We start from the raw sequence: 27775 nt of genomic DNA, 5'->3' as shown, positions 1-27775 counted from the left end.
GTTAGTCACTTTAACCCATGCAGACATATCTGAATGTAAACTTTTCTGCACATCTAAAAATCCTAGTTGACCTTCAAATGGCCTCTACGGTTGACCTTTGGGTCAAGGTAAAGGTCATCGTCGAAAATCCCCGTTCAAACCCGATAACGTTTGTCTAAAAAGTGCTTTCCTAAGAAGATATCGCAATGCGTTATTTATAATCGGACATCTTGTATATAAAATTAGAAGTAGGGTGCACTTCTATTAGAAGTACAGAAATGCGAGAAGATATGTAAAATACGTCAAGTAGTCATTTGTTTCATTGGCTACGGTATTTATTTGTCGGGTTATAAACGGTTCTCTTGAGTAACAAATTTATGATTTTTATTTGTATATTCAAACAAATTTTACAAGAATTTGTTTATTCCAAAAGAAAAAAATATTTTTACGAATATGTACACTGCAAACCGACAAAAATATTATATTACAGTAATAATCACAGAATATTTTTCACTGGGAAAAATATTATTCCTAATTTGGAGGTAATACGCTTTTTTAACATTAAAATAAATAACTAAATAATTAACGAGTCCAATTAAAAACAATTAAATCCTAGAATGTTGAGACATTGACTGTTATCTAGTTATATAAATAATTATACATAACAAATTTCAATTTATTTCAAAACTAAAAAAAAAATCATTTACGAAAGTACCGTCTGTAAGAAATTTTAATTACTTAGCATTACAAATGAATTAAAACTATTTCAATTGTAGAATATTACAAAATCAAAACTTACAACTCGTCTTTCGATAGCAACGTGTACCTGTTCTTAGAGGGTGCCAACTTCCTGAAAGTACTTTCCGGTGGCGTTGTCGGAATGTTTTCCGTATCCGAATCCGTATCTGGGCCGTAATGGAACTCCCTATGCAATTTCCCAGAATAAAGATCTTGAATGAACTGTTTAAGTTTACCGGGGACTTCTATATCTTTATAATTAGGGAAGAGGTACATGTGCCTGAAGCTATCGATAGCGATGAGAGGCAAGTCTTTCTCACTCTTGCCAAGGTGATGTAAAGGGTGCGCGAATTTCTTGCCGTCAGCCGTAAGGAAGTTGATGGTTTCTGAAAAACAAAAATTCACAGTAATGATTTGCCCGATTTAAATACTTCTTCCGCTTACGCTTTTCCGACAATAAATCAGTTTGTACTATCTCGTTAAACCTCTTGATGCTGTCCTTATCTTCAGGTGTGTGGAAAAGAATCAAGAACGGTAGACCTTCCTCGGTTAGTTCCTCTGCGTTTTCGAAAGTAATTTCCCTTACTAGAGGAACACACTTCTCCGACACCCAAATGTGTAACTCGTCGAAGTTCGTTAAACTTCCCGGATATGTCTCGTCGAGATCATTGGAACGGTCCTTGTCTGGCCTGAAGACTATAATCGGTTGGCCAGGGGGGTGCATCTTCTCGGACGCCTGTTCAAAACCGACGTGGAACTGACAGTCGTCTTTTAAGTTGGTTGCTACTCGGCGGAAGATGTTGTACTCTGGTTGATCTCTACGATCGAAATAACCTTAAAATATATAAAAAATGTATTGGTTAGTGTTGGACGACAATTTTTAATTCAAACAAAATCAATTTCAGTGGTAAATCATGAATATATTTAAAAGTAGTAAATCTAATGAATAATTTATTATAAATAAAAAATAAAAATAATATCACCAGTTTTAGTGGAATAGAGATCATCAATAATTAACAAAAAACACAATTTTTAAATCATTGTCAACATTTCGGTGTAGTTTTACACCATCTTCAGGGCTCAACATGGATGTGTCTATTTTTCAAAACTACAATGTTAAACTTCGAAGGTAATTACTGGATAGTCTTCTTCATACTTGTAATTCATTAGTGAAATTAATCAGTTTACTGATTAATTTCACTAATGTATTACAAGTATGGTAATTTTATTTTCTTCGCTTAGGCAATTAAATTTAATTAAAATTAAAAATTATTAAAATGGTACGATCAATATTACATACAGGGTGGTCCCGAGGTAATGGGCAAAATTCATGGGTAGATTCCCCAAGCAAAAATATTGTGATTTGGCAGAACTTACCTTAGTCCAAAAGTTGATAGTTAATGAGATACAGGGTGTTAAATGTAAAATATTATTCCAGTTTTTTTTTCGTTTATTCCTTAACAAATGCAAATATCCTCACAAAATCTTAGGGTTTGGACTTCTTTAGGTAGATCAATTGAAATCTGTTCACATTTTGGTTAAAGTTCATAGAGGGCGCTAGCTGCAGTAGATTGAATATGTTAAAAACGACATATCTTTTTTGTACTTTAAGGTATCTCATTTTTGGTATTAAATTCTTATTTTCCAACTTTTTATATACAAAAAAGGTATACTTTATGAAAGTAGCTATCTCGCACCGTTTTCGAGATATTTGGCTTTGAAACTTCCAATGCTAGTGCATTAAATTACAAATAAGTACCTACAGGTATTATTAATTTAGCGGTAAAGTTTCTTAAGTAGGATTTGGACGAAAATCAAATAATTGACGTTTTCCACTTGTCTTACTGCTGTCATTTATATGTTAATTTCTATTTAGTATTATTCGTACTTTTGAAATTACATCTTAGCTTACAATTTAAATTGTATACTCGTATACATCAATGTAAGATAGAATGTCGAGATTTTCGTTTTTGGAGTTACATGAAATCAGTTGTTTATGGAGAAACTATAAACACCCGAGAAGAACTTTAGCAGCAGGTTTTAAATGCTGCAAAGTCATTTCGCGTTAAGGATTTATACTTTAAAATAAGACAATCTTTTAATAAACGTGTTGATAAATGTATTGAAGTTAAAGGTGGACATTTTGAGCAATTATTGTCAAAAATGCACATTTTTTACTAATGTTTACTATTTTACTGTTCATTACAATTTTTAATTCTAAATAAACCCTTGTTTTTAACATTTCTAAATTATTTTAATTATTTCAACTATTAGCATTGGAAGTTTCAAAGCCAAACATCTCGGAAACAGTACGAGACAACTACATTCATAAAGTATACATTTTTTGTGTAGAAAAAGTTGGAAAATAAGAATTTGACCTAAAGATGAGATACCTTAAAGTATAAAAAAGTTATGTCGTTTTCAACACATTCAATCTACAGCAGCTGGCATCTTCTATGAACTATAACCAAAATGTGAACAAATTTCAATTCCTCTACCCAAGGAACCCCAAACCCCAAAATTTTGTGTAGATATTTGCATTTATTAAGAAATAAACTAAAATAATATTTAACCCCCTGTATCTCTTTAACTATCAACTTTTGGACTAAGGTAAGTTCGGCTAAATCGCAATATTTTTGCTTTGGTAATCTACCCATGAATTTTGGCCCATTACCTCAGGACCACCCTGTATAACAAAATATTCTATTTCACCGGCTGATGATTGATGGAATTTTTCATGAGATTTTATTCAACCGATCAGCAATTGTATTATCTCGAGCGTAGACTCAATGTTTCGTCATTGTTCATCGTAAACGAATCATTATTATTGATGACGCTAAGATGTAGGGACTTTTAGTTGATAGTACCATCCGAGCAATGTTGGTTGTCTATGCTCGATGGTCACGTGGCTTGCAATCAATCAAGAAGGCTTTGTATAAACAAGAGTATCTAGTTATTATCTTCTGAATGTTTAAAATTATAGTTTTAGTAAAAGACTAGTCAAATTTTGAGCACTGAAGATGATACAGAACAACACCAGAACATTGACAAGGAATAACATTTTTTTTTTAACTATTTGTCCCATAAAACTGCTGATATTGACCAATCAAGTTCACTATTTAAAAAAAACTTAATAAAAACATTAAAACTTATTTTGTCTAGTGTGAAACCAGCCTCGCGTTAATAGTATCTATAGATTAGTAGGTCGCTCTCTGTCAGTCGGTAAAAGCCATGCCATTTAAGATATATGTAAATGTTTTCATAATACTAACATTAAAATATTATAAGTAAGATATATTATACATATTAAATTATGTATTTAATTCCAAATATTTTTGTAAAGAGTTTGGTAATAAAAATAACAATATGTTGCTTAGTAGCATATAATAGAATTTGAGATGTAGATGTTATGAACAATTAAAAGAAAATATTAATGTTTTTCCAAAATAATAACCACAGTAATAGAGTTATCTATAGTATATAATTTTTTTCTAAAATTTATCTCGATATAGATTACAATACTTTAAAGAATTGCTCTATCGATACTTTAGGAACGGAAGTATTGATATCAAATATCGAATATGAGAACCTGAAGTACCGATAAGTACTCAAAAATATGGATATGTATCGCTTAACATTAATTACAATTTCATAATTTTAAATGTCAGCTTTATTGATTTCTCTTTAAAATATTTTAATGACTGATATTTAATTAAATGATTTCATTTATCTGCATTGCAAATTTTACATTATAACATCAATAAAAATTATTTGAAAATAATTGCTTTAATAAATGTTTTTATTTAGATGCACCTAATTTTGCCTCTCATTAAATTAAGTGCTTTTTTTACAATGCCAGTTGATACAGATAAGCAATTAATATAACAGTATTTGTTAAGAATTAAGATAAAACTGTATCTTCCAATTCAATCTGAGATATTATTATCATAATGAATGTGATTCTTTTTAGAATCTCATAAGAGCAGCTATTCAAATTTTTTAATTAGCATATGTTATTTGCCTGTCAAAAGAAGAACAAAAAACATAAAAATTTAAATATTTTACTAATGTTTCCAATTATGACAAAAAGTATTAAATGTTTACTTGGAAATATTTATTTGTCGAAATGAACGTAGCAACACAATTTTAAACAGGAAATTTTACAATAAACATTATCAGCAATTATGTGTTTATCATAAATACCGTGAATTATCAAGTCCATAAATAATATGTAATAATTATGCACTCATTAGTAAACAGATAAGTATTACATTTTCTACAAATGGATGACTTAGAAGAATGGACATAGAATTTTCACCACTTGAGGCTTTAATAGGAAACTACATTAAAATCGTTAAATTCTAGAAAATCTAGTCCATTTTAATTATCTGGTCTATATTTTTATCATAAATTAGGTATATACTTCAAAATTAAATACATTTACAATAGGTACTTAACTTTACAGCACATTTTCCCAAGGTTGATTGTAATTCTTCATAACTTATAAATATTCTTCATTTTGATTGATGAATTAATTTCCATTTGTATCAACTTCTACTATTTAACTTATTTACAAATACATAATCTCTCGGTGCAACATACTTTAATGTGAATTAATTTTTAGGGTACCTATATTTAATAAAGTGAAGCCATAACAAAAAATTTATTACTTTTTACTGATCCATGCACTAAATTTTAATAGCAATTAAACATTTTGTTTACGGTGCGAGTAAAACGGATTTGATTTGATGTTTGCGTTTCTAAATCATAGTGATCATTTTAGCATTTCCCGCTAAATGTAATACGTTAATAGTGACTTACCTATGATTATCCTTTTATTTGACTCTAACTGTCCAAGTTCTTTCAACAGTTTGAATTCTTTGATAGGGTCTTCTAGCTGCTTCTTAATGAAACTTGTAAAAGCTTCGACAGACCTCTGCCCTCTGTATTCCCTTTTAGCGGGCTGTCCATTTCTAATTACTTTAAGCGTCGGATACTTTGTTATGTGAAACCTTGTTGCCACCGAACTCTCTTGGTCGCAATCTACTTTTCCCATAACAACTTTTCCCGATTCTGGAAATTCTTTGGCTACTGCCTCTGCCGCCTCATCAAAGATGGGCATTAATAAGTTACTAAACCTACACCAGTCTGCATAGAAATTTATAAAGACTAATTCATTAGAAGCTGCAACAATATAAAATAAATGTATTTTTTACGCAATGGTAATAAAGAAACGTACTTACCTAAAGTCATGTCTACATTTTGTTGAGTGAGTTGAACCGCCCCGCTATCCGTAGGGTTGTAAAACATACAGGTGATCTGGAAAAAAATAGCATTACTTTAGTCTAGGTTATGTATTCTATACAATCTAAAAATAGTCCCTGAAGAAGAACTGACCTTCAGTGAAACAACATTTAAATGTGCAAATTGTTTTATATTACATAAAAACGCATTTACAATTACAGTAAATCAGGAATCGTGGCAAAGCTTTTAAGGAGATGCGGTAAATAAATAAACGTGAACTTACCATAAAAAAGGTAAACGTAATTGTCTTAGTACTTGATAAACTCAATGAAGTATCCATTGTGTAATTCACCACTTAATTAAACAGTCTCAAAAACAATAATTACATTAATATACCGACACTTTTCCTAAAAACGGTCTTGACATGGGACGGAAGTACCAGCCAAAACGTCATCCAATAGACATTTGACAAATATATTGAATTTGACAGACATACAGTGCCCTCTAACGGTGGAAGATGAAAATACAAAGAAGAGAATGAAATCTGAACTGAAATTTGCCCCCTCTTGCGGTTATCTGGAGACTTATTTTTCACAGGACCGTAATAGGTTCAATTCCCTTTATCTAATAATTTTTAAATATGCATATTGACAAATTAGTTATGACAAGGAAACACGCGGATTTGGTTTTCAAGAATTTATTTAAGAATAATAAATATACTTATAATTTATAATAAATTACTAGAATCTACGAAATATACAAATATATAATTTTAATAATTTCTTTACTATTTTATATTCACAAAATGGAATGCTTAATGGTAAAATACATACAGTAATTATTGATAGATTATGCACACATTTCAAACATGAGGCAAATTGTTGCTTACAGCTAAACATGATTGTATATGACAATTTTAATTAGATAAGATATATGATCACAATAGAGGCACTACCTTTTAAGATCACATGATATGCACGTAATATTTTAAAATAATAATTCTTTGGCTTCTCTTTTGGCAAATATTGGAAAATACATATTTACATAATAATTGAACTGTATTGTGTTCATTTTTAGAACAACGAATATTTTGTCAAGATAATCCAATCAGTATTTTGTTCACAAATTTAAAATTTTTGGAAACTTGATAAAAATGGACACTAAAATATAGACATTAACAAAAAATTAGTACCTGTCCCTTTAAAATTTATATTTATTATTACAAATAGATTGGATTAGCTCTTTTTATTATAGGTAGGTATTAGAGAGAATTAGCTTGCCTCATTTAAATGTCATTTCAAGTGCGTTCTTTATTAATAAATTTATTTCAAGACAACTGAAAGAGTTTGAATTTAGAGAAGAGTACACTTAGAAGATGAAACCTTAGTATTAACAGTAATAATTTTAATTGACAGATTTAACAATTATTTGCAGTACAAAAAGGTAAAAGGGCATAATGACTCTCATGAAATATTTTACACCTAATATTTACACCTCTTCAAAACATACTAAATAAAGTTTTATTTACATATCACCTTTGCGTAAATAGCAAAAACCAAATACTGCCTTTTATTGTTACATAATTCGATCAAGTTTAGCCTGCTATCTTATTCTAACAATATCACAAACCAGTTTAAAACACATTTTGAAAAAAATTCCGCAACTAAGAAGATAATCTGAAGATTCAAAATGTGTTCAATAAAACGATTAACAAATCACATTTCAAATGAGTAAACGGTATTATGAGATATGGTAGTACCAAAACAATAGGGTGTTTGCCAACTTTTCAAATATAAAAACAAAACTAAATAATGTATCAAAATGATAATAATAGTTTCTGCATGAGATCATTACAAACTGACAATCTCAAAAATACAATATATTTCTGATATAGTTACTCTTTTCAATAATGTTTAAATTTCTGTGATGTCTAGCAACAGAAAAAAGTTATGAACAAAACAAATTTTAAGTTCTAGGTAAAGTGCCCTCTAGCGGCGCATAATCAAACTTTTTTCTGACTGGTCCAATAGAGCTTCATCTACTTAGTGGGTGTGTCAAATGAGAGACTAATCGAACTTTAATTAAATAAGCTATATAAATAGAAAAATAAAAAAAATTGAACTTTGACAAGCTGTAACTTGCAAACAATTGACAATTAAAAAAAAAATTTTTCGTTACATACTGCTATTATTTTAATCCGTAGAATCACCTTCCGGAGTTTCCTGCCGGACTTTCAGAACACCTTGTATATAAACAGTTATTAGCGAAATTGTTTATAATATTAACTTTTATTGTGTCAAAACACTACACATTTTTTTATGCAACCACCCCATTGTACTACTTATCTTTTGATGAAATACAACTGTCTCAAAATTTTGAGAATAAAGAATTCTCTTATTGGTGTGTTTTTTATGTTTACCTTCTACTCTCGCTTAGCTGTTTATTGACTTTAACTTTATCTAAAAGCTGTTTTACATTGACAATTTATTGATGAATAAATTGACGAAGTTTTTCATGAATTAATTCACGAATTTATTGGTAAACAGTGTGGTTTTACACTGCTACAGACTTTGTCAAGTTTTTTGACGCGTGAATCAGTTCTACCAACGAATCAAAGAAGCAAATAAATTTCACCTTTCCACTCATAATTGTAGTGATACAACAGCGGTACCGTTTTGACACATATTATATAAATATTAGTGTTTGTAAGTAACAAATCACTAAAAACAATGCAAAACTAGTACGACGCTACACGCAATTATTTACATATTCCAATAACATAACCTCATTACTGATCTGAGGCTGGAAATATGTTGGGTTGGTACTTCCGAACTTCACGAAGAAATTGACGAAAATTAGAACATGCTCTAATTCGTCAAGGACTTGATGAATAAATTCATGAAGTTATTTGACAGCTGATTTGGTGCATTACACTTGTCCAATTTCTTGATGAAGCGACTTCATGAATTAATTATTGATCAATAAATTGTCATTGTAAAACAGTTATAAGAAAAAAAATGTCTGATTAACTCTCTGTAAATGACATTTTTACGACAAACACTTTACTTTGTCAATATTTTATATCAAAAAAGCTGCGTTCTTGCTTCATATTTTGCCGCCATCGCGATTTCAGTTTCCAGATCCTCTAACAATTCCCTTTGTTCAATAAATACTTCGAAATATTTAAGAGTCAATTGCGAAGTGAAAATAAAGATTCAGCGTGTGATATAATCTTTCATGTGCGCATGGTTGCTTTATTCTAAACTCTATTAAAACGCGAATACTATAGAGGACAAATGTGTCGATCTGGCAGCATTATTCAGTACCATTTGAAATGTAAAAGATTCCCAAGCTTTCCTCGTGCTCCTAATCTAGTTTTCGCCTAAACTTGAGCAACGAATTCTGAGGTTTACTCGTGTTGATGGACTCGAAAATTTGCACCCTTCTCTCGTCGCCCGTCCAGAGGAACGGACAGTCTTCCCCTCTAGTATCCTCGGCGTCTTCGACACCCACGTCTACGTAACAGTCCTCACCTTGGTAGTTCAGGAAGCTGTTGAAGTTCGGACTGTTGGTGAGGTTGACCACGCCGTTACCTCGGCCGGTATAGTCGGGAATGCTATGGCTTTTCTTTATGTTGACCTTATTCAACATCTTGTCTGGGTCTAATCCTAAGATCTCGAGTACCTTCCTGGGGTTTTGTACTATGTATTGGCGGATACAGTCGGCCGTTTCGGTCTGGGTCTCCGTATCGGCGTAACTGGTCAGGACAGGGAATGACGACGAAGGGGGCTGCTCCCAGCAGAACATTTCCGGGGGGTGGGAGCTGCTCCGGGCTAGCATGCCGTTTCCGGAGGTGCTGTGGCGGAGGTGGGCTATGTTGGGGTTCGAGTGCGCCGAATAGTTGACGGAGCCGCCGCAAGAGGTCGGCGTCGTCATTTCCTGGAGGGCCTGGATCGCGTTCCGGACCTGGAAAACGAGAAGAAAGTTTTATATTGAATCTGGAGCGTCGTCTGCGTGGGAAATGGTATTTTTAGGTAAAGAAGGTCACGGGGAATTGAACGAAATTAGATCTGTCCTTCAGATGCACTTTAGTTAATATCACTGCTTCCGTAAAGATAGTAATTTTCTTGTTATTCTCATAGACATTGGGCTACATGCATAAAAGCCATTATATGTTTATACAGGGTGAGTCAGATTTAACGTTGCACCCAAAGGTATGTGACAGTACTTTTGAAAATAAATAATATTTGAAATTAACATTTTTCCAAAAGTATTACCTTCTCGAAATATATGGTTATAAATTTGAAAAAAAAACTAATAGTACGATCTTGTATCAATTAAAAATCATTAGCCACATATTTCCAAGGTTTCAATTTGAAATAAAAGATAAAAAAAAAACACACCACAGAAATGAGACAACCCCCAAATCCAAAAGCCAAAGGCTTATGCGGACACTTGAAAAAACGCGGACAAACACCCATTATCCATCGACATTGCCAGTGCAGACACCGGGGATCGAACCCGGACCAGAGTAGGAAGCCTAGCCGAGAAATGCTTAAGATATCTCTTAAAATTTTTCATCTGTCTTTTTTTTAGTTGGAGAAATTTTAAAAGTACCTATAGACTAGGCGGTATCTGTTTTGGTTTGGATGAATCGTATATCCACGGAGATTTTTTAGTCCAGTTGGTAGAGGTTCGGCCTGTGTCAAATCTTGATAACCCGGAAATAACTACACAGGCCTACTTTAAATGATGAATACAATAACAGGCTAATTTGCTGACACAGTATTTTATCAGGAAAAAAGTTATTAACAATTTAATCGTGAATTTATTTTTTTTTAGTAGTTTTCTTTAAATAACTCAGCGGGATGACTTTGTACGAAAAAATGCTTAGGACATGATTTTGTTCGTAATAAAAATAGCTACAAAATGGTGGTGGACGATTGCGAAATTTGCAATAACAAGCCGTGAGATTGAAAAAACGATATAAAACGTCAATTTTTTAAAGTTGCTGTAAAAATGTCAATTATAAACAAAAAGTGATAAAACTTTCGAAAACTATAGTTCAATATATATACAATAATGACGCTAAAGCAAATCTTTTTGTTCTATAAGGTGTTATATCTGAAATTCGAAACTTTGCCAAATTTGTTCGAAGCTTTGCTGGCACTTGAAATTTGGTACACACATAGTGTAAATATGCAGAAACCAAAAGCAATTTGCAAAATTCAAGTATCTTCATTTTTGCAGTTTTTGTAATTTTTTACAAAACATTACTAAGTACAAATCGAATGAATCATGATTATTATGGTAAAAATCGAAAAAATGGGGTTAAAAAACAATACTTAGGGATTTTTTTTTGGGATATTTAAATTGGCTATAGGACCCTTATACTTGGCTCAAGAAAACTTCATGTTATGTAGAATCATCACACCAAATTTCATCAAAATCGGTTCAATAGATTTTCATAAAAATTTTGCAATCCAGATTTTGAAAAAAAATTGCAAATTTTCAAAATTTTGCTCAGCAAAAACCAATGTCCTTAGATACTTCTACTGTATCAAAGTAAGTGCATGAACTTACGTATTGTTTATCAAAGATCAAAAACAAATTTATTTAAATATTCTGAAATTGTTTAAACAATTATTTTCAAAATATGACGAAAATTAGTAATATAATGATTAATTTCTCATTTGCTTATATTTTAAATAATAAATAATATTTGAATTATACTTTAATCACAAAAAAAATATATATTAAAAAAAGAATCTTTCTTTCAATTTCAATATATTATTTCGTATTCGAAAAATACGACCTTGAAAAAAATAGAAACACGTATATACCGTTAGGAAAAGAATCTCTACAACCTGTATATACAGTGTCATTTTTTTAAAACCTGGCATAGGCCAACTTTTTTATTTGAAGTAATAGACTAGTACTTCCAAATGCAAAGTTGTAGGAAATAACTTGATTAAGAAAAATTTACAAATAATTTTTTTCGGTGTTGCCATTTAAAAAAATAACGATTTAGTAGCTACTGCAGAAATCTGGCTTTTTGAAACAGATACCGTCTGGACTACTAGTAGTTTTTTTTCAACTTGTTTACTCTGTGTCTTGAAGAGGGAGAAACTATATATTTTCAAAATTTCTGTCATCTCTAGGGTCCAATACTAAAACTGATAACTTATCCAGAGTGTTCCTTAATTTAATTGTCAAACTTCTACAGGGCATTCCTTGGTCAAAATTAACATAAAGCTCAAATAAACTATGAGACAATTTCAACACCTTACTAAGATATAGCAATTTGAAGTTGATGACCTGTTGATAACAGTTTTTTCAAAATAACTTTTAAATCTTTTGAAATATCAACATCAAATTTGGTACATATTGTTTGCTATAGGTGACTCATATTTGTAGAGGGTGACAAGGAATGGATTACATGGAACTTACTGTCTCTTAAAAAAATGCAAATTTGGATCCTGTAGCATGAAAACATAATGGTAACGATACAAAAATCGACTTTCAGGCTCAGGGCTCAGACCACGTTAATTATACGTTTTTGGGTCGCTGAATCCGAATCCGAGGTTCGTTTAATCCCATCACCTCAGAATTTTTCATAACCTCAAAAAAAAACGATATTCTGAACAATTAAACCATGTAACCTTAAGACTCAAGCTTCCAATTAACTAAATCCCATAAACATTTAACCCAATGATGTCCCAACCTAATAAGCCCATGAACACAAGCCCCAATAACCCTATAACCCCATAACCCCATAATCAACAGAATCCTTTCCTTTGTCAACGTGGCTATACAAAACTGTGCTCCACCTAACTACTTTTTTTATAACATTATATAAACATGAGCTATCCATTTCTAAACACGAGTACCAAATTTAGCAATGATATTTCAACTGGTTTAAAAGATATTAAGAAAAAATATTTTGTTAACAGGTCATCTTCAATCTGTATATCTTCGTAAGAAATCGGAATTGGTCACCAGTTCATTTAAATTTTTTATATTCATTTTGATCAGGGAACATCCTCTAGAGGTTTGGCAGTTCAATTACGGGATATCCGTACGAATTAAGTAACTCAAGTTTTTACTAAAACCTAGAAAAATTTCAGTTCTGTAACTGTCTCTATAACTCAAGTTTCTACATCTCCAAAAAATCACGATGTTTCGAATTCTCTAGTGAAACAGTACGAATTTCACAAAAAATCCATCCACAAACCTCATTGCCTGACGGGTCAAGATATTACCTTAGATCGCGAAAATCCAGACCGGCCAATGTCCAGAAACAACAGCGAAGATCCACCCCGTGAATTAGCGGAGTGATAAAAAGGTGTGATCGAATGTGGGCTCTGTTTATTTTTTTTGCAGATAATTAATCAAGGCAACGTTTTTGGTCAGTACAAACTATGATTCTTTGTATTCACTTTGTATGTGTCCTACTGTAACCAAACCATTCTTGTATAATTAATTATACGAAATAAAATTTCTATATTCAACTCCGAATTGTTGTCAGACCCAGACCTATTGCTCTAATCATCCAGGCTTTCTACAGTCTTGGGGCCGATTAAAAATCCTCGTTAGTTCGAAAACAAAGAAAGTGGAAGGACACAAAAGAAGTGTCAAGCACAAAACAAAAACAAATCAGTGCAAAAAACTCAGTAGAAAGATTCAGTGAAAAGCACCATCGAGGGTGTTAAGTAAGATACACGCTACCGCAATATTCAGTTTGAAAACCATACGGAATGATTATACAAACATAATTTAACATTTAAACTTTTTCCTACAACCCTTTATAGTTATATTGTAACGCGACTCTCGGCTACTAGAAACCATTTTCATGGTGCAGTTGAGATAGGCAACAGGCCTATAAAACACCAGAGAACACTGTTAATTTACGGATAGCGGCAGACGACAACGGACACAGGCTTTATCTGAAGGGAAGGAATGTATAGCCCATATATTACTAGTTTTACTGAAGGGCAAAGCCTGTTGCAGTTAAAACGGTCGATTGGACTGTAAATGTATGGGTCGCTATTGATTACAACTGATCCTAATTCAGTTTTATGTATTCGTTTGGCTATAACACTTTTTCTATTTCTTCAGTTGAATAATTTCGAATAAATATACCACGAAAATATAATCTCATTTATGGAAAAATTACAATAGTGATCCGTACAATTAGTTTCAAGATTCTCAAAGCATCATATTTAATAAAGGGGTAGACTAACAGGTCAGAATGTGGAAAATCCCAAAATTCCATTCAACATCCGCCTTGAACGAATCCGAAACAGATTCTGTCGAAACCCGTAAGCGCTCCGACCCGGAAAAATTCTTCCTGCACTCGTAACTGTAAAAACTGTATCGATCAGTATGAAAAAACATTCAACCGACACCCTTTGAATAAAAATCACAATTAGAACACGCGTATTCGGCATCCAGGTAAAAATAAAACCAGTATAAGATATAAATAGGGTACGTGGAATGGCGTGATTTGAGCGACCTCGTCGGGTAATGGAAAATGGTGAGTAAGGGTCATGGGCAACGGTCTGTGATATTCGTTTACTTTATTTCGAACTCTTTCTATGTTCTTTTTCCTTCGTTAAAAATGGAACGACGGGGAAAGTTAATAATCTCCGGATACTAGGATATCTACTATTTGGACGGGTTACAATAATTGCAATTTGCTGTATTTCTGAAAATTAAAGGAAATTTCCAGAACAGTAGTCAATAGAAACTTATATACAGGGTGTCTCATAATTAGCTGCCAACCCTGAACAGGCCGATTCTATGATCAAAACTAAGTAAAAAAGTTCATATGGACATGGATCCGGAAATGCTTCCTAAGGGCACAGGGACCCATTGAAGAGGGAGGAATGGAAATCATTTTTTTGCAATATCTCTCAATCGCGTTGTGATAAATGAATGAAATTTGGTATACACAGCTAAATTTTGATGAGCAATTTGATGGACTAATCCATTTATTTCCACAAGGTCCATTGGGGTGGGTACGGGGGGGCCCTTGGTACATTGCGTGTGTAACTTTTTCATCTTCGACTTTTTAACAAATTGGACAGCAAATTCCGTTTTCCCGAACTGTTTTACGTTAAAAAGATACTCTTGTTTCAAATCGTTATCTTTAACGGTTTCTGAGAAAATCGCTCTTGAATTAATCCCACTTTGGTCAATTTCATAGTAATTTAAACAAAAAATAATAATAATAATTTAATACGTAATCAGTAATACACATTATTGATGTAGAACAATTATGATATGATGATTTGTTTATGGCTTTTGCGATGGTAATGCTGCGCGGCAGAACGCGAGTACGGCAGAAGGTTTCCAAACAGAAAGCTGACATCAAGGAGGACATTCCTCACTGTATTCCGCAATTTAGCTGCAACCGTCACTTTTCGAAGGGATCATAAGATGGAAACTTAATTTTGATAACAGACAACAAGCTATTTTAAAAACTGTTCAAAAAAACCTCCACCTTCTCTGATACAAAGTCTTGCCCTACGTGTAACACTTCTCGAAGCTATTAAGATGCTAAAACGGTTTTGACGAATTTCATTGGCTGCATCATTGATACGCTGCAGCAATTCCTCACGGGTACCGACTTCGGTGGCGTAAACTTTTTGATTTAGATATCCCCAGAAAAAGAAGTCCAGCGGGGTTAGGTCGAGAGAACGCGGCGGCCAAGCTACCGGTCCGTGCCTCCCTATCCACCGTCCAGCGAAATTTTCGTTTAGGAAATTTAGAACATTGCGACCACTATGTGCCGGGGCTCCATCGTGTTGAAAAAACATGTTACGTCGTAAATTTAGAGGCAGATCATCGAGAATTTGGGGAAGATTTTCTTGAAGTAAGTTTAAATAAAGATTTGAATTGAGACGTTGTGGAATTTCAGTAGGTCCAATCAGAGTGTCGTGAATTATTCCCGCCCATAAATTTATGGAAAACCGTTGCTGGAAGTTTGTTCTCCGAACAACATGTGGGTTCTCTTCCTCCCAATAATGAGAATTATGAAAATTTAATTTTCCATTTCGGGTAAGTAGCTTCGTCACACCACAAAATTTTGGAAGCTTGCTCGTTGTCCAGCGACAAAATCCAGCGACAAAATTGCATACGTGGCGCAAAATCTTCTGGTATCAGCCATGTACATGTCGATAGTGATAGACATGTAGGCCTTGTCGCTTTAATATTATTCCAACCTGAAATGTTAGTAGCACATCTAATTAATTCTGTTAAGGAAATCTTTAAGATATGTAGTACCGTTGGCCGAGGAACATTTATTTGCCTTGAAATGTTCCGTATGCTAGTCGTAGGATCTTGTTCAATAGCGTCAAGGACCTCCGCTTCCCTATTAATCCTGGGACGTCCTTGACCCGGTGCCTCTCGAAAAGTGACGGTTGCAGCTAAGTTGCGGAATACCGTAGGGAATGTCCTCCTTGATGGCGGCCTTCGGTTTGGAAACCTTCTCCCGTACTCGCGTTCTACCGCTGCAGCATTACTATCGCAAAAGCCATAAATAAATATCATATCAACAACTAACTCTTGTCCCGTAAACTCTTCCATTTTTTTCGCTTTGATGATACCTATACCTAACTTTGGTATTACCCTAGATATTTTTTCCAATTTGGTACACGCCTTCCATTCATCGAGATGCATTTTCTGATGTACAAATAATTTTATTATTTTTGCCAGTGGCGTCTGTACAGGTTTTGTATTGAATATTTTTGAAGAAAAATATGTTACGCCACTGCTTTTTCTTAATCCAAAAATCATTTTTGAAATCCTTATTCCTTTCTGAGCAAATGTTTTGTCTTGAATGTTTGTCGGTTGACGGTTTTCGCATAAAAAAATAATATGTATTCATTTGGACCATTTACGAGAAAAAAAGATTTATGTAACTTTGAACAATAATTTATTTAAGACAATAGTTTTAAACTTTGAAATTATGAAATTACAGTAATCTGCATACATTTTGGAATGGTAAAAAAATTACCCTGAACGCACAAAGAAATAAATTATATCAGATGTTGGAATGTTCACCTCCTGCAAAATACTTGTCATTACTCAATTTTGTGCTTACAAAATGTTTCTCATTCAGAAAAACTTGATATGCTTACGGCGAGTCACAAAAATATTCAAGAAGAATTATATCATTCCTGATCATAGAACCTTTACAAGATTGCAGGAGGCGACCTTACGACGAAATGAAGATGCATTTTCTGTTCGGAAAAATTAAATAATTGATCGAAGGGTAAGAAACAATGTTAATACAGCTAGACTTGTTACAGTATTTCGAACAAAATCCACGAAATTCTATACGGTAGGCTAAACAGGAATTGAATTTGGATAAATCAGCCGTTCAACGAATTTTGAAGACCAATGGGTATCATAACTACAAAATTCACAATTTGGAGTATTTGCCTGAGCGTCACATTGAAAACAGATTTAATTTTATAGCTGAAATTGTAGTAAATATAGAAACTGTTAATTAGAACCTTTTTCGGCACGTTCTTTGGACAGGCGAAGTCGGTTTGTCAGTAATGGTTTGCCAAACAGGCGCAACAAACACTACTGGTCCATTGAAAATCCCCGCATTATAAATCCAGTCCAAAACCAAGGCCAATTCGGAGCAATGTATGGTGAAGCATCATCGGTAGGCATTAATTGGGCCTTATTTTTATGAACATAAATTAAGTTACAGCGTGAGTTACCTAAATTTACTACAAGAAGAGCTTCCTTCACTTCTGGAGAATGTGCCTTTGCAGCTAAGGAGAAACCTATGGTTTCAGCACGACAGGGCTCCACCCCACAAGGCCAAGATTGTGCAGCAATATAACACTTTCCCAGAAAAATGGATTGGGCTTAATGGACCTATTCAGTGGCCCGGAAAGTCACCAGATCTAACACCCTTCGATTATTTTTATAGAGGGGTTTTAAAAAATAAAGTTTACAAAACACCTTCGCGAAATATTAATAATTTGAAAGAAAAAATCACAAACGCTTGTAATGAGTTAAACGGCGAAATGTTAATAAAGGCAACCCACAAAGCAGTCAGGCGAAGATTGGACATGTGTCTTGAAATGAGAGGAGGTCATATAGAGGATAGATTGTAATATGTATGTAGTATGAAAGCGTTTGCCTCATTTTTTAATTTTAGTTATTCTTATCGTCACCTTTTGTTTTAACTGTATTAAAGAATTATCGAGGTTAACCCTTTTATTTATTCTTAATGACATTTATGCACTTTAAACAAAGAACATTCAATTATTTTCCAACGACTACTTGATCCTTGTAGTGATTGTCTTACTAGCTGTAGTGATGGTCTTATTACTTATCTTTGCATATATGATTTATTCGTTTTTTGTATGTGAAGCTAAGGTGTCATACAGTAAACACCATGATCCCTGACATTTTGTTGGATTGATATTCATTCCATAAGAACTTAATCTTTCAAAAAGCTTTGTTAGATGTTCGATATGTGTAGTTTCATTTGAGCTTGCTACTAAAATGTCGTCTATGTACACGAAAACAAAATTTAAACCTAATACTACGTCATTAATAAATCTTTGAAATGTATGTGGTGCATTTCGTAGTCCGAAAGGCATTCCAAGAAATTCGTAGAGACCGAATGGAGTTGTTATCGCCGTTTTGTAAATGTCTTCTTCCGCGACTGGTATCTGGTATAAGCTCTAACAAGATCAATTTTTTAAAATATGTTACAACCATAACTATGTAGATTAAAATTATGAATATATGGCAATGGATATCTATCCGGAGTTGTAATTACGTTAAGTTGTCTGTAGTCGCCACAAGGTCGTCAATCGTTTGAATCTTAAAAATATGTATTTACAAGTTAACAAGTCTGCGGAAATAAAAAGTTTATTATTTGAATGATTACTAGTTGTAGTCGCTAATAAGACAATCACTACAATCCTTCCATCGCTAATGTGATTTTTAGGTGGTACCTATTTATTTTGATTCTCTTTAGGACGACATTGCTTATAACTTTTAAACGAGAAGTAAGACAGAAAAAATTTCTCTGATAAAAGTTTATTACAAAAACAGGATTAACAGGAAAAAAATTGGGTATGTTTCTGGAAAAAATATAATTGATGATGTCATTAGTCGTTTCTGTCAAATCTCAAAGATAATACTTTCGATAGAAAATGGAACTTACCTCATCCCATTTAACACCATGTGTCACAAATTATATTTAAATTTTTTATCACACACGTGTGGCGTTTTGATAGGATATTTTAGCTACTTCTACTGCTATAAAATTAAAGGTTTTTTTTGGGTTAAAGATTTTCTTATCGTTCAGAAGACACATTTAAATTGGCATGATGAAAACGACATGGTGAAATAATTCAAGACAATGATCATAAGCTACGTACCTCCATACTGAGAGTGGCTACATCCTGATGCAGCGTCGTGATTTGGTTGTCGAGCCTATCGACGCTATTTCTAGTATTTTCTACGTCATTTTTCAGTTCACAGTTCAATTCTTCCAACGAATTACTCTTCGAAGGCTGGGAAACGACAACGCTTCTTTGCCTTTCCACTCGTTCCCTCAGCATAGCTAAATGATTGGTTGCTATCCCACCCATCCTAGGCCGCCTTGTGATAGTCTCCTGAAATTCCTGCAACCTGAAAAATGTTAAATGGTTAATATTCAGGATAGCAATTTATTAATGAACGCGAAAGATATCGTTTCTTTATAAAATTTACATTTGCATGTCAACATTTTTCTCAGTGTAACACCCACAGACGTCAGATCTCACCTCATGTTTAATTTAGCGTGCCTGGGGCTGTTCGACACTGCATGAATGGGTGATCTGTTGGGCGATAAGGGTGACGTTTCTCCTTCCTCGTGGGCATTTTCGTCGTCCTCGCTGATGCTGGGTAGCGTCAGTGACGGTATGCCGTTGCCGTCAGACTCTGCCTAAAAACAAAGGAATAACGGACGTTATTAGGTTGCTTTGAGCGGTTAATAATATTTCTACCCTTCATTCTAACTGAAAGTACAAACGCAAAAGTCAAATTATTACGTAATTATTACGTAACTTTAACAGATGATATAAAACTTGAATTTGAACAAAAAAAAATTATATCATAGTTTGTTAATTACCTAACCGATATACAGGGTGTCGAATTTAATTTTTTTTGGCCTTTTTATCGTGATATCTAAAAAACAGCCAGAACAGGTGTGGCAATATAATGTTTTTTACTCTGTGAAACAATTGGTGTGAGTGAAAGCAGTAAAGGTACGAAGTGAAATTACTGAATACATCTCCACTCAATATTGAGCATTTTGATAATTTTACTCTTTGTGATAATATTTGAACTAAAAGTGAATATCCAAAAAAGTGAAACAAATTCTCCAGATAAACTCGTATTTGGTGTTCTTGTAGCTAAATCGGAGTAAATGTCCTCATGATTGAATGATCTCACCCCATTCTGTGGTTGTCTTTGTCTATTCTCGTCGATCCAATTAGACGTCGGTTAATTCGGTTATTTTGGTGAAAATTATATTTAAATGTAGTGATTTGATTATAATAATTAAATTAATGATATAAACGGATGGTTAAATTGTTACCTATACTTATATCTGCAAAGTACAATATAGGTTATGGCAATCTATTCGTTCGATCAGTTAACCAATTCTTTTGATCTGGGGGGGGGGGGTAGTGCGGCTATGCAGCCCGGGATGCGCTTTGCTAAGGTGGCCCTTAGGCTAGCGCGGGAGGGGGGGGGGAAGGAGGGGGAGTGTTCGGAACTTTTCATAGTACAAAGTTACTGAGAAAAATTCAACTCATTGTTTTACGTACTCAGAATAGTCAGAAGTCACTCATTTGATAGCAGAAACACGGATTTGAGTAAAATACACTCACTTCTGTTGCTACAGTTTCACTCATAACATTTTAGTTGTACTCATATTAATAGAGTGAAAATTTTACTTAATCGGGTGTGAACAGAAATTCATACATTATTGAGTAAAATTGAGTGAATTTGAGTGAATTTTTTTTACAGTGTAAAAATGACTTAAATGGCTATGGCTACGATGCAAAATCATAACAAAGACAACTTTTACTTCTCAAGAACTGTCCAAATACTTATTTGTGCAATACAAAATGTAACAATGGTAACTTGTACTTCTCTAGAATCGTTCGAACACATATTCGTGTTAAAGGATCCGTATTATTGCAGTATAACATTATGTTGCAACTGTAGAAGGAGACAGAATCAAACTTTCGAACATTTTGATATCTGTCCATAGGCGGCGTGTTCCTAAGACTCTTACACGTATCTATTTTTTATTTTATTACTTTTCTCTTTGAATCTATGAACATTTTCGTCCAATAATCCTGGTTTGAACGAAATATGTTTATATTAGAACCTTTTAACCTCCCTTTTACGTTTTTTTGCGACAATTAAGAATAAAAACAGCAGCGGTCACGGCCCTTGTCACATTTTTTTTATAACCGTCGGATAAATAAGTTGGAGGTAATATTCTGCATTAATTTCCCCACAAATTGGTGCTAGGGCCGCCACTTTTTGCGCTTCTGACATAAACGAATTGCGGATAATGTTCCGCCTAAATAGACGCTAAAAGTGATGTGTAAAACCAAGAATGTCCTAATTCCCCTACTTTGGCGAACTAATTGGATTTTGAGGTACTCAACGATAAATATTGGAGGAAACATATTTAATGAAACCAGCGTAAAAAAGTCTGCTATTGCAAAGTTTATGAAAGGGATAAATAACTTGGTAATTAAAAGGAAGTAGTAGACTTTTTTTCATATTATAAGGCAATCAAGTGGTTCAATCCTCAGTTTATTGAGAAAACTGGGAGTTCCTTCACCCTGGATCACTGTAAAAACTTCCATAAAGCCAGAGATTTATAGCCAATAAAATGAAGAATGTGATTTTTATGAGGCAGGCGGAAGTTGAGTTGTAAATTACGAAAAAATCTTTGAGTTGGAAACGGAAGTTTTACGTTAACCATACACATATAACCTTATTATTTTCTTAAACCACTAATTTAGAAAGGCTGTACTGTCGCAGACAAAGACGGGAAATTCTCAAATCGCGAGTGTCGATCCCTTCACGCTAGTTCGCCACGTTAATTAGGAAGGTCGAAAGCCTGAAGTACCTTTGCAAATGTCCTTGTTTGCCTATGGGTAAATTAGAAGTAATCAGTTTACAGTTCAACGTACAGGGGCACGCGTGATTTCGTGATTTATCAGCAATTCGATTAACGGCAACCCGACCAGTGATTTCTAAATTAACCCCTTAGTGGAGGGGGCTCATGCACTGATTCACTATGGGCAGGGCAGGCTTTAGCTACAAAGTAATATCCGACGAAAACGTGAGGATGGAAAAAAAGCACTTTTAATCTTGAGAAAATAATTGTAGAAACAATAAATATAATATACTAACATTTATATTTATTTATTTATTGGTTCTTACTTTTGTTTTCCAACAGAAAATACTAATTCAATGATGAGAAAGATTTGTACAGTTAAAAAAAGTTCGTAGTTAGTGTATTTTTCATTCAAGCATTTATGCCCTGAAGTGACAGTATGTTAACTTTTGTTTTGAACTTGGTAAAACTTTTACCGAAACTTTAATTTGATGAATCTATTTTTTTTAGTCTAAGGTTGAAGCTACTTAGATTTATTATTTTAAAGTCTTTATCATACAGGGTGTTAAAAATTTAGGCATTCAGTTGTAAAGCTTAGCCCGCCCCTGGTAAACTGAAAAAGCTGAATATGTTTCAAGGACACTATTTTAAGAGGTCCTTACTAGTGTCCATCACATATAAAATTTTTATTAAAATATATTAAATACTTTAAAAGTTATTAGTAGGGAGGGCCTATACGAAAAAAAATTATAGGAACTTGTTATTTTCTCATGTTCTATCTTCACCCGAGAAATTTCCCATATTTTCCCGGACACCCTGTATATTGTGAAAATATTGACAATACATTTTACTGCATACAGTCTGTCCAAGATAAGAAGTTGTGTTTTTTATGCCTAACGATATGCCGTTTAGAATGTTTTAAAATTCCAGGTAGTTCCGGAGATATCCGGAAAAAAACGAAATTTTGCAAAACCCTTTTATTTTTTTCCGGCTTTATTTGAAAACGAATTTTAAAATAAATTGCACATTTTCATTGCCACTTTTAAGCTTTATCCAATGGCGTCAACATTTTTTGCAATCCGACGTTTCGTGTTTGAGGGGCCATCGTCAGGTTATTTTTTTAAATATGTTGCTGCTATTTTTATGACAAAATATAAAGTAATTTTTAATTCTGAATTAGATTATATTACTATTGTAACCGTTTAGAAAAATTTTTAGCTTGTTTTAGCTATTATTTAAAATTTTTCGAGTACGACTGAACGCTTTCAAAATATCTATTGGAGGAAGTCATAACAGTATAAAAGTCAACACAGTACAAAATATCCAACATTTTTTTTACTTCTATTAGCAATACTAATTAGAAATAATAAAACATTTCATAAATTCGTATTATTTTTTTATTAGGTACAACTTTTTAAATTATGGATTAAAAAAATTGTTGGATATTTTGTGCTGTATTGTCGTTTATACTGTTATGACTTCCTCCAATAGATATTTTGAAAGCGTTCAGAGCCGTACATAGGAAACATTTTATACAATAGCTAAAACAAGCTAAAAACCTTTTAAATAGTAATATCAATATCATCTAATTCAGAATTAAAAATGACTAGATTTTGTCATAAAAATAGCAGCGACGTATTTCATAAAATGAACCTGATGATGGCTACTTGAAGAAGAAATGTCGGATTGCAAAAATGTGAACGCCATTGGATATAGCGAAAATGGAAATGTGCAATTTATTTTAAAATTCGTTTTCAAATAAAGCCAGAAGAAGAATAAAACGATTTTGCAAAATTTCGTTTTTTTTCCGGATATTCCCGGAACAATCCGGAAATTAAAACTTTCTAAACGGCATATTGTTAGGTATAAAAAATCTCTCTAATTTGAGCCACCCCGTATCTCTTACCGTTTCCTATAGTAGGATCATATTCGATGCAAAGTAATAAATCATTGCCTGTCAAGGGAACCAATGAAGTACGCTTTTAAGGGTTTTACAAATTGAATAATTTCTTTATATATTATGAAGGGACGAGGGGATCAGTTCAGGTCTGGCACCCTTGTTCCTACAAAAATTCCTTTATTCTCGTAAACTATTTATTTTAAATGTAATTTATTATAAATCCAATTTGTTTCCTAAATTCAACATATGTACTACATTTTACCTCTGTACGCGCCACTGTTGTTTACTTGTTTTTTGGAAACGCTCTCTAATTGACGGCAAAGCTCGCCAGGTTAGTATTTGACGTATAATCGACCAGTTCGTACACTCGATGCACCTGGGCGACTACAGCTACTACCAGAACACAGTGCGTATGCAGCGGTATTTCAGATTTTACATTGAATTTCATTTTAAATTTGAAATGATTTATCTTACGCCTCCTAAAAATGATGACACGATTTTCCTTTGATAAAAGACCGACAAATTTTTGCTCTACTTTGCATCGAATACGATCCTACTATAGATCCTAATGCTATCCCATCCTTATCTTGGATACACTGTATTTGTGTTTTTATTTAAAATTACTTAAAGAAATTAATTGAAGACATTCCTAGTAAGAATTCTTTGTTACACCTTTATTAAATTAGTGCCGATATACTTTAGATGGATCACATATACAGATCTGTTAAGTGTTGGGCGTCGTATCATCCTAGATATGAATAATTTGAGCAAAACAAACTACAAGAATTATATTTATGGGAAAAACTGGAAAGTATATAACGCCGAGCTTAATTTCTTTATTTGTTGATACTTGCTTGCTGCAAAATGATAGGAAATATGTATAACCATATGAAATTATAGCCATTTATAACTGTGTTTTTTAAATTCGTTAAAGGTATAGTTCATTTTATTATAATATTAATACTATTTATTTCTTTTGTAACTTGTAGTCATTGTTTAAATTAAATGTAAAATAAGCTGTGATATACATTTTTTTACGTCAACATAATTTTTATAAAACAAACCTTATACAAGATTTTTTGTTCTGCCCAGATTTTTGGCTTAACTGTAACAATTTCATGTTTCTAAGCGCTAAATGGCTACAGATTCAATGATTAAAAAAAAATCGGCTCGTGCAAAGTTCCCATAAACTGTTTTACGCGTACTTGGTGATAAAATCTAGAAGGCGTTCCTAGCAAATTTCACTAACGTATCCAACCGATTTTTATTACTATCGCAACATTTCCCTCATAAGGACGGCTATTCAGAAACATAAGTATCCGATAGCCGTAAAATATTATTGGATTGTTAACGATATTTAGAAGTAGACAGTTACGTTTTACGAGCTCGTGTAGTGGATCGAGTAGGTACACGACATAAAATCCAATTTCCCGTAAAATGGGTTCTACAAGTCGACCCACATAATGTCCGTGTCGACGGCAATCAGCTTCTGATGACAATGTTTTATAAAGGGTGCAACTAAAATGTCTAGCTAAACTTTAATAGAGGATTTTTCTCTATAAATTAACATCCTATAAACATATGGTCATGTGAGAAGCTTTAAAATTCACTCATATTTCGAATTCTGAGAAAACAGTGGAGCCATCATTGAGCGTGACTGAACGCCTACCCTGCTCCGGTACAGACAACTAAGTAGCACATTACATCGACATTATTTGTGTGTATATATAGGGTGTCCCTGAAAAGGATGGACAACGCTTGACCACAGGTTCCTTGGATAAAAACAAGACTATTTAGCCTAACTTACCTATATACAAAAGTGCACGCCTACTGAGATATAGCCTTCTAAATATAGAACAGATAACCTAGTTTTTTTTTTCAAATAATTTGAAAACTGTTTTTCTTAGAATCTTCAAATTTGGTACACATATTTTTTTATATAAGGGCAATGTAAATATAGAATTTGGTGAGAATACATATACAGGATGTCCTCTTTCTAGTGCCTGTGCGTCACTGGCTATCCCGTAACTTTTTTGTATGTACGCCAATGACGACAAAATTTTGATATCGTTTATGGATTTCAAGTAAAATTGGCATTTTTACACATTAAATAATATAAAATCAGTTTAAGATAAATAGAACATTCTAGTACGAGGTGCCATATAACAGAGAAACAAATTCATAACAATAATTAAAAGGTTCTGTGTCAAGCTAGCTGCGATTTAATTTTAGCTTACTTTGTTTTTTATTGCAATTTATGTTTTTACTGAACAAACTGATATGTTAGTAGTTTTGGGATATTGTGAAGGAAATTGTTGTGCTACTGTTCGAACATATGCTGAAAGATTTCCAAATCACAAAACATTTGCTGATGCGGAGAGACGCCTTCGGGAACCAGGACGTTTTTTACCTGTAATATCGTGGATAATGTACGGCCGGAATTATTCAGCTGGAGGAACAAATTTAGGAAAGGGTTAAAGAAATTCCTCAAGTAAATAAAAGGCGTTTAGCGGCAGAGGTTGGCTTTCAAAAAGTTCCTTTAATAGAGTATTAAAAGACCAGTTATTACAGGTTACTGGTATTACAGGTTATTAAAGGTCTAACAGGTGGATAGGTAGAGGAAATAATGCCCCTTTAAAGTGGCCACCTCGATCCCCGGACCTAAACCCATGTAATTATTTCATTTGGGGAACGTTTAAAATAACTTTTCAGTAAATACAGAAAACGAATATGGGAAAGAATACAACATGAAATTAAAGTAATGAAAGGTAATGCACAATTATTGGATAATTTCTAATTTTCGAAGAACTAATGTTTGCGTTTAAGAACAAGAAAGTAACTTTGAGCATTTACTGTAATATTATTTTAATGTGATTACAAATATCAGTTTATTTAAAATGTTAATGTTGACTTTCTTACATTATTAGTTGATATTGTTTATTTAAAATATTAGTGTTGATTTTTATTTTATTGATTGATAATACTAATACCAAAAATGTGTAGTTATTTTTTTTAATGTAACGTTTTTTCATTATTATTCTCTGCTTTGAGGCTGCAGTTATAAATTATTTTTTATAAATCGGAATTTTTGCCTATATTTAATGTATAAAAAATGCGAATTTTACTCGAAATCCATAAACGATATCGAAATTTTGTCAGAGCAAAAAATCTATCTTCTAAAATAGTGCTTATTTTTAAAAATATTAATTCTGTCGTCTGCCGTAAAGTTACGGGATAGCCAGTGGCGCACAGGCACTAGAAATAGAACATCCTGTATATGTATTCTCTCCAAATTCTATATTTACCTTGCCCTTATATAAAAAAATAAGTGTACCAAGTTTCTAAGAAAAATAGTTTTCAAATTATTTGAAAAAAATAGGTTATCTATTCTATATTTATAAGGCTATATCTCAGTAGGCGTGCACTTCTGTATATAGGTAAGTTAGGCTAAATAGTCTCATTTTCAAGGAACCTATGGTCAAGCGTTGTCCATCCCTTTCAGGGACACCCTGTATACTATATTTGATCAGTAAACATTCTGATTTTTCCTATTTTTGTGTTATTTGCAAGATTTAGCATGTTAGTTAGTTTTACATTAAAAGAAATTGCGTAGGCATTAATTCTAGCTCTGAGGTCGATTTATGTGTGTTCAGTGAAAGGATACAAAAACCTTATAGTAGAAAAAACAGTATTCTAATCGCTCTGAATCAGAACTGTAGCAAAAAAGTCAAAGTGAAAGATCA

The 27775-nt window shown here is 33.0% G+C and overlaps 2 protein-coding genes across 2 annotated transcripts in view; both read right to left on the bottom strand.

Annotated features, from left to right (window-relative positions):
- Positions 1 to 641: 641 nt before the first annotated feature.
- Positions 642 to 6421, bottom strand: LOC108904232 (endoplasmic reticulum resident protein 44). The gene is made up of 5 exons (XM_018706698.2): positions 6245 to 6421; positions 5961 to 6036; positions 5539 to 5901; positions 1162 to 1551; positions 642 to 1103 (listed from the first exon to the last, which is right to left on the bottom strand). Exons 1-5 carry the CDS (start codon positions 6299 to 6301, stop codon positions 775 to 777), a joined length of 1215 nt encoding a protein of 404 aa, XP_018562214.1. The 5' UTR covers positions 6302 to 6421; the 3' UTR covers positions 642 to 774.
- A 2906-nt stretch (positions 6422 to 9327) lies between these two features.
- The window catches only part of LOC108904239 (potassium voltage-gated channel subfamily H member 8), a gene marked incomplete at its 5' end in the record, with an annotated part of 144268 nt that continues 125820 nt past the window's right edge, over positions 9328 to 27775 (bottom strand). The window contains 3 exons of the mRNA XM_023455359.1: positions 9328 to 9927; positions 19383 to 19635; positions 19770 to 19930. Of these exons, the coding sequence (XP_023311127.1) occupies positions 9328 to 9927; positions 19383 to 19635; positions 19770 to 19930 (1014 nt within the window). The remainder of the gene's footprint in view (positions 9928 to 19382; positions 19636 to 19769; positions 19931 to 27775) is intronic.

Source organism: Anoplophora glabripennis, unplaced genomic scaffold (assembly GCF_000390285.2).
Source record: "Anoplophora glabripennis isolate ALB-LARVAE unplaced genomic scaffold, Agla_2.0 scaffold46, whole genome shotgun sequence".
Classification (NCBI taxonomy): Eukaryota; Metazoa; Arthropoda; class Insecta; order Coleoptera; family Cerambycidae; genus Anoplophora; species Anoplophora glabripennis.
The sequence above is the reverse complement of the archived record's forward strand: the minus strand, read 5'-3'. Positions and strand labels throughout refer to the sequence as shown.